Below are 7,480 nucleotides of genomic sequence, written 5' to 3' on the forward strand. Positions count from 1 at the left end.
CATGACTTCAAGTTACCAGAAAGGAGATTCCAACCAAACATCAGGAAGAACTTTCTGACAGAAAGAGCTGTTTGAGAGTGGAGAATGGACTAGCTAGGAAGGTGGCGGCCTCTCCTTGGAGGTTTTTAAGCAGAGGTTGGATGGCCATCTGTTATGCATGAACTAGTTGAGATTCCTCATTGCAGGGGGTTGGGCTAGATGACCCTTGGGTCCCTTCCAACGCTATGATTCTATAAGTACCAATGATAAGACAGTCCACAAAAGGAAAAGGGGCTGGAATGGAGGAGGGCAGGGGAAAGAAAACCCCAGGCACTCATTCTTTCATGCTACAGAACTAAAAGATTCCTCCGCTTTTCTTCTTCTTTTTCTCTGGGGTGCTGTGTTAAGCGCTCACCCTAAGGGGAAACAGGTGTCCCCCCCCCCCCCTTAGAGGAAATGGACTGGTCGGAACCTGTCTATGACATTGGCTCAGAATCCCAGCCTCACTGTGCAGTTGAGTGCCCCCCCACCCCACCCCAGCCTTGGGTCAGCAGCCTGTGAGTGGCTAGGTTGGGCTGGGACAGAATCGGAAAATCTGGGGACAGCGAGAAAGCTGGAGGAAAACCTGAAGATTAATGGCTGGGAAACTGGTGAGGGGACCAGTCTCTATTGCTAATGGGAAGTTGCTAAGGGTGTTTTGAGTCCTTGTTTTATTCTGTTGTTTCAATTATGGGTGCCTTGAGTTTAAATGTTTTAATGTGTTTTTAAAATGCTCATCTTTTGCACTTCAATGTTTGTGTTACTTGTTTTTATATTTGGGAATGAGCTGCTTATGACACATGAATTACTAAATGTATAATAATAATTCTCTTTCTCCCTCTGCTACAATCATTCCTTCTTGAACCCCCCTTGTTCCACGTGGCTTCGATCCCAATAGCTTCCACCCAGCGTAGACCCATTCAGAGTCATGGGCCGGAGTTATTCCTTCTCATTCATTTCAATGGGTCTACTCTGAGCATGGCTGATACAAGCCAGAGCCCCAGGATGACATTCCTGGAAAGGACTTGGCCTCTGCCTCTTCCTCATGCTGACCCCCCCCCCCTCTTGTCAGCCTCCTACTGTAGCTTCCTTGGGGCAGAGACCTGCTTGTGTGGCAGATGCCACGCATTCTCTCCCCTCATCCTTCTCCCTCTTGCTCCTCAGTTCCCCGAAACAGACATTGGGGATTCCGAGGATGTGTGCAGGAGGAGCCCCCTGAGCCTAGAAACCCTGGGGGGCTCGGAAGACATCAAAGAGGTACGTGGCAGAGAGAGGAGGGCCACCTTCTGGACCGGTCGCGAGCAAGGGGGCAGGCAGGCAGGGGGCTGCTGAGGGCAGGCTGTGCTTGCTGCCCCACTCGTCCTGATGGACCAGCCCCCCATGGCGCCAGGGCTGGAGGGCTTCCCTGGCAAGCGAACAATGTGGGCAGGAGAGTCTGGCTTCTGGGTTCCTGCCTGTCTCATTCTGGGCTGCTCTCTTTTTCTTCACTGTCTCCCACCCCACCCACCACCTCGGGGGTCCTGTCTCTGCCAGCAGTCGGCATCTGAGGGCCAAGAACCTCGTGACAAAGCGGCCAGCAAGGAGGAAGAGCCCAAGGAAGACCTGGGCGGCCCCCTGGAGGGAGAAGGCGAGGGCAAGAAGGAGCCCCCCAGACCACAGGGCACAGATTTGCTGGATTTTCGATGGGTAGGTGGCAGCGGCCCAGGGGGCAATTGGCAGAAGGGGAGGGGGGCATATCAACCGCAGAACTGTTGCAACAAGGTCCTCACACTCGCCACACAGGGAGGAAGGAGAACCCAGAACATTGGTGTGCAAGCCCTTATGTAGACTTTTGAAATTGCCCACCCTGTAGCCCAAGACCCCCCCAAGGACATACATCACAGAAGGAGGCGGTCTACAGCAGACATGCATCACAGGAGGCGGTCTACAGCAGACATCCTGTATGTCAGGATACCTGTTAATGGTCACTGATTGCTTTGCCTGGGCAGCCTGGCCATTCTTTGGTAATGGCAAATACTCAGTTCCTGAATCCAGACCACAGGCTCACCCTATTCATGCACAAATATGCTCTTAAGACAGGATTTGTGAGCAAAAAGACAATGGAGATACTTTCCCATTTCCTTCCTCACTGCAAAGGAATATTTGAGGTCCCTGAGAGAGTCAAAATGGTTTCAGGATTGCTCTCCTCTACTATTTCAGACACGTGGTTTATATACTTAGGTTTGTGTTTGCCTTGTACATTTATGAACAGGTATTTTATATTTGAGAATTCTAAGTTCTTATAACACTGTTCTTCAAACTTCTTCATATTGCTATTTTTGTTTGGAATTTGTCCCACAGCTGCAGGAAAAGGAAGAAAAGGGGTTACTACAAGAGCAGCTGTGGCCCCCACCTGACAACAACAAAGAAGACCCCCCGGAGCCCAGAGTCAAAGAGGTCAGAAGCACGTAGTAATTGAGTCCTAGGAACTGCCTGCCACCAGAACTGGTGAGATGGCAGGATGGGTGGCCCTAAGTTGGAGTGGGTGGCCCTTGAACACAACTCCCAAGAAAAGAGTGCACAAATTTCTATGGAGCAGGACTGGGATTGCGTCTAAGCCAGGCATGGGGAAGATGTGGCCCTCCAGATGTTGCTGGACTGAACTGCAACTCCTGTGGTCACTGCATGCTCGCTGGGAGTTGTAGTTTTGCAACACCTGGATGGTCAAAGGGAAAGATTTAGGAATAAGGGCTGAAATTTGAATAGCAACACAACCCACCACTCCACAGTGGGGGCTGAGAACCAGGATAGTACAGGGTTGTTACTTACAAGGCCAAACAATGGATCTTGATTTCACTTCTTGCTTGGCAATGATGGTTTCCACCCATCCACACATTAATGCAGAGACACGGGTGCACATGCCCCAATCTCCAGGGGTTCCAGGCAGGGATGGGCAAGATATGTTTTTCAACATCATGATATATTACCAGCTAAACACCGCAATGTCCCCTATATCTCAATGTCTGAAATAAAGTTGCAGCTGTGTAGAGTCCTTGGCTGGCTTCACGGTTTTCCCCAGGCTGGGATTTTTGCATAGCACACGAACACACAGCTCAGGATTTGCAATATATTGCCAGGTCAAAAATCAGGAGACCTCAGGAAAAGCGGGGTGTTCCGTTCCGGGAGCAAATCAGGAACCGGGACGGCTTCTGTAAATCCGGAAGTGTCCTGGGAAAATAGGGACTCTTGGAGGGTCCCAGTTCACCCAAACCAACCCTGCAATCCTACAGATCTAACACTCCAGCGTGATTCAGTTTCACTTCATGAGATTGCAGCCTTGTTTTCTTTCTTCTCTGAAAAATGACAGGTCCCGCCTTATGACAATGCTAAGCCAGACCAACCTGAAAGGGCCACAGCGGATCACGAGGCTTACTACCTGGCCGATGACGAGGAAACGCTCCTGGGCGACTCCTGCGCCTCCACAGGCTACTTCCCCTGCTACCGGACCTACGAGGAGTTCCCCCGCTACCAGCCCCCCGGGGACAGAGAGAGTGGGGCCCCCCGAGCGGGCAGGAAGAAGATCCCCCCCACCAAGGGGCAGGGAGCCCCCCACAGCCCCCCATCGCCCCTGCCAGCGGCCAGTGTGAGCAGGAAGTGCCCTCAAAAGAGGAAAAACCGAGGGGCCCCGGAGAAGGAGCAGGCCACAGAAGGGGGGCTGAAGCCGAGGCTGCAAGACCAGCGCTCCCTGCCCCCCAACCCAGAGCAGGTAGGGCACGACGTGAGTTCAAATTCTGGGCGGGGCCCAGCAAGCATACCCTCCCAATTTAATCCAATGGAAATAGGGACGTATTATTCAATAATAATAATTTTATTATTCATACCCTGTACATCTAACTGGGTTGCCCCAGCCACTCTAGACAGCTTCCAGCATATATTAAGAGCACTGAAAAATTTCCCTTTGCAGGGCTGCCTTCAGATGTCCTCAAAAGGTTGTAAAAGTTACTTCTCTCCTTTGCTCAGGGCTCACATAACTCCATGCATTTCCCCGATGAAAACAGGACGTCCTAAGGAAAAGCAGGACATTCCTGGATCACATAGAAAACCGGGGCGGCTTCTGTAAATCTGGGTCTGTCCCTGGGAAAAAGGGGCGCTGGGAGAGTCTGCAGCAGGGCTTGTGGCGCAGCGGTCGAGTGGCGTGGCTTTGCAGGGGACGAGGTCCAGGGTCGCCCCCCAGGTGTGCAGGTGCCTTGTGGGAGCAGCTGTTAGTTCGCCACACCTGAGCTGTGTGGATCCTCAGAGATCTCCTCTCCCTGCAGAGCAGCTCCTTCCAGAGCCCAGGGGTCAGGCGCAGGCGAGCAAGGCTCTGTTGTCAGTGAAGTTGACTCTTCACTCAGGGAAATGAGCAGACAACTTGGCCTAGTGGTCTCAGCAAGCCTAAACACCAGGTCTTGCCCCTGTGGAGCCATTGCCAGGACTGCAGGTCCCTGCCTTCCAACTCTCTAAGGCTTCTCCTCTCCTAGATCATCTCAAAGTGTGTCTGCGCACAGTCCATCCCTTTCCATTTCTCTGTGCATCCTCAGAGACCCCGGGGCAGCCGGAAAGGGAGACTCTTCTGCATTGCTCCCTGTCTCAGGCTCTCCCTGCTCCCTAAACCCTGCTGCCCCGTCAGCGTCCAGCTCCTCCTCTCATTCCTCTGACCTCTCCTCCTCGGTGTCCCACCCCCAGTCCCCTGGCTCTGGGCCTTCCCCCTCGGGGGTCTCCCTCGGGAAGGGGCTCCCCAGCTGGAGCCTCCCACCAGCCCTCTTGCCCTCAAAATCTTACAGGTGCCCACTGCTCTGCGCTGGCTGGCGAGGTCGCAGCTGGCACAGGGAGGGGAAGCCCCTGCAACCCTCCACAACAAGGAGGCCTCTGCAGTTCTGCAGCATCCAGCCCTGCCTGTGGGCAGCCCAGCATAGGCCCTCCTGATCTCAAGCCAGGAATCGTAATAATTGATTATGTAGAGGGCGGTTCCCAACACATATGAAAACATAATAAAATGTCAAACATTAAACTGCCTTCAGATGTCTTCTGAAAGTCAGATAGATGTTTATTTCCTTGACATCTGACGAGTTGGGTGCCACTACCGAGAAGGCTCTGAGCCTGGTTCCCTGTAACCTCACTTCTCGCAGGGAGGGAACCAGCTGAACACCCTCAGAGCCGGACCTCAGTGGCTGGGCTGAACGATGGGGAAGTGATGCTTCGGGAATACAGGGCCGAGGCTGTTTAAGGCTTTAAAGGTCAGCACCAGGCCCTTGAATTGTGCTGGGAGGCAGTGTAGATCCTTTAGAACCGGAGTTATATGGTCCAAGTCACTAGTCTAGTTGCCGCATTTGAGGTTAGTTGTTTGCAAGTCACCTTCAAAGGCAGCCCCAGGGAGAGCGCATTGCAGTAGTCCAAGCAGGAAATAACCAGGGCATGGACCGCTCTAGCGAGACAGGGAGCAGGCAGGGAGGGTCTCAGATGGAGCAAGTAGCCCTGGACACAGAATTGACCTGCGCCTCCATGGACAGCTGAGAGTCCAAAATGACCCCCAGGCTGTGCACCTGCTCCTTTGGGGGCACAGTTACCCCACTCAGGACCATCTGAATAGTAACCAGTTTCCCAGAATCCCTTGGGCTGGAGCTAACTTGTTTGCTTTTCTCGCAGGTCAGGCTAGAGACGGAAGGAGGAAGAACAAGTCCCCAGCAGTGTCCTTCTGCTGGGAGTCGCCCCTCAGTCAAGGAGACTCACAACACCCCCTCAGAGCCCCGCACGACCCCCTCACGCCTCAGCCTCCAATTCCTGGTCTCTTGGGTCCGGAAGATCTTCAGGAAAGCGCCGTCGCCGCAGCCTCCACCACAACCCAGTACCAGCAGCGGGGCGCAAGTGGGGAGGCCGCTGGCCAGGCGGCTGGGGCGGTGGATTGCCCAGTACCGCAGTCGCATCCACCCCCAGTCGATGTGACTCTGGCGCACCCCGCTTTGGAGGGGATTCAGAACTTGGGGGCCCGGTTGGGGTGTGTTGCAGGGTATTTTGCAGAAGCCAACCTTTTCCATTAAAATTCCCGCTTTCTTCTTGGCTCACAGCACAGAACTAAAACATGAGAGTCCTTTCACATCACCACATGGGCACCACGGGTGGTTGGAGCATTGGCTGGGATGACCCTGCGACTGTAACCCTTTTTATACTACGCCTCTTCCAGTGTACAGACTGGTCCTCCCCCCCCTTTGGGGAGGTACTATGGGAGTGATTTAGGATTTTCACGGCACGGGAGGAGGGTGGTGCTCAAGGAGCCAGGCAGCAATAAAGGGAGTAAGTGAACTGTTTACTGGAAGAAACGGCTTCCTCAAAGGTGCCAGGCCCAATGAGCACAGCCATTCTTCTCGGCTGATCTTGCCTCAGGGAGACAAAGACTAAAGGTGGCCACGTCCCACAGCTGCCCGTCTCCTTCTCCCACGGGGCCTTCCCAAGCAACCTGAGACTTTGCCTGCCTCCCAAGTGCCTGCCTCTGCCTCTCCCTCTTCATACCTCTTCTAGTGCTGGGAGACCAGGGGAGAGGGGAGACATCCTGGCTCCTTCACCAGCCTGACTCACCTGTGCCTCTTGGCATCTCTCCCTTCAAGGCTGAAACGCACCCTTGCTCTCCCTCCTCCACCGCTGGAGGCAGCAAGCTCCTAAATACCAGTTGCTGGGATCGCAGGTTGTAAGGCAAGGCCAGGATGCTGGGCCAACGTTTGCTTGTCCTGATCCATCAGGGATCTACTTGGGCCTTTGCATACACAGTGCTACTGTTGAGTGAACAACCCTTTCGGGGGGAGTGTCACCTCGCAGCCAGTTGGGATGCACCTGGAAGCTTCTGGGAAGCAACTTTTGGCTCTCCGTAAGCGAGACCTAGCTCAGTAGTGGAACACTTGCTATGTACGCAGAAGGCCACCGGTTCAATCTCCAGGGGAGACGGAGGAAAGAGCCGTAGCCAAAACCCAAGGCAGCTTTTGACAGCACACGACAGCTTTACATAGCCCAATGGGTGGAGTGCTGCAACTGTTTGGATAATGATGTGGTGGTAGGGGAGGGGTGGTACCTCTGTGGGGGGTCATGTTGTGCTCCTTCTGGGGTAGTTTGTCCACCTTTGGTCCCCACCTGCACCCAACTCTCACCTGTGGCTCCCAGACACCGTCAGCAGGCGACAGCGGCCACAATCCTGGGAGCAGCTTCGATTGGCTGGCTAAATCGGGTGAGGGGAGCCAATGGGTCTCAAACCCTCTGTGAGTCAGGGGCTTCCCCTGCATGCGAAGCCAGGCTCAGGCGGAGGGAGTGGACGAGACCAAGAGGGGGTCCAGTGGTCAAGAAGGCGGTTTCTGGATGTGCTATAGAGGGGAGTGAGGGGCAGGTGGGGCTCGTCCACCTGGGAAGGGAGCCTGTCGAGAAGAAAATTCTGCCTTGTGGGACATCTCTGAGAGAGAAA

At 54.1% G+C, this 7,480-nt stretch overlaps 1 protein-coding gene across 2 annotated transcripts; it reads left to right on the top strand.

The window, feature by feature from the left end:
* The first annotated feature begins 484 nt into the window (after positions 1 to 484).
* Positions 485 to 5,996, top strand: LOC310835722 (uncharacterized protein). 2 transcript variants are annotated; one of them, XM_083720660.1, is made up of 6 exons: positions 485 to 629; positions 1,183 to 1,275; positions 1,552 to 1,704; positions 2,359 to 2,454; positions 3,365 to 3,763; positions 5,683 to 5,996. In XM_083720660.1, exons 1-6 carry the CDS (start codon positions 615 to 617, stop codon positions 5,977 to 5,979), a joined length of 1,053 nt encoding a protein of 350 aa, XP_083576786.1. In that variant the 5' UTR covers positions 485 to 614; the 3' UTR covers positions 5,980 to 5,996. The 2 variants fall into 2 exon arrangements, with proteins under 2 accessions (XP_083576786.1, XP_083576787.1); XM_083720661.1 differs by having other exon boundaries at positions 486 to 629; positions 1,555 to 1,704.
* The last annotated feature ends 1,484 nt before the right edge of the window (positions 5,997 to 7,480 follow it).

This window comes from Podarcis gaigeae (assembly GCF_964106915.1).
Source record: "Podarcis gaigeae genome assembly, chromosome: 18".
Lineage (NCBI taxonomy): Eukaryota > Metazoa > Chordata > Lepidosauria > Squamata > Lacertidae > Podarcis > Podarcis gaigeae.

Coding starts and splice junctions, on each gene's coding strand:
- LOC310835722 (XM_083720660.1), top strand. Junction 1,276..1,551: donor GCTCGGAAGACATCAAAGAG/GTACGTGGCAGA, acceptor TGTCTCTGCCAG/CAGTCGGCATCTGAGGGCCA. Junction 3,764..5,682: donor TGCCCCCCAACCCAGAGCAG/GTAGGGCACGAC, acceptor CTTTTCTCGCAG/GTCAGGCTAGAGACGGAAGG.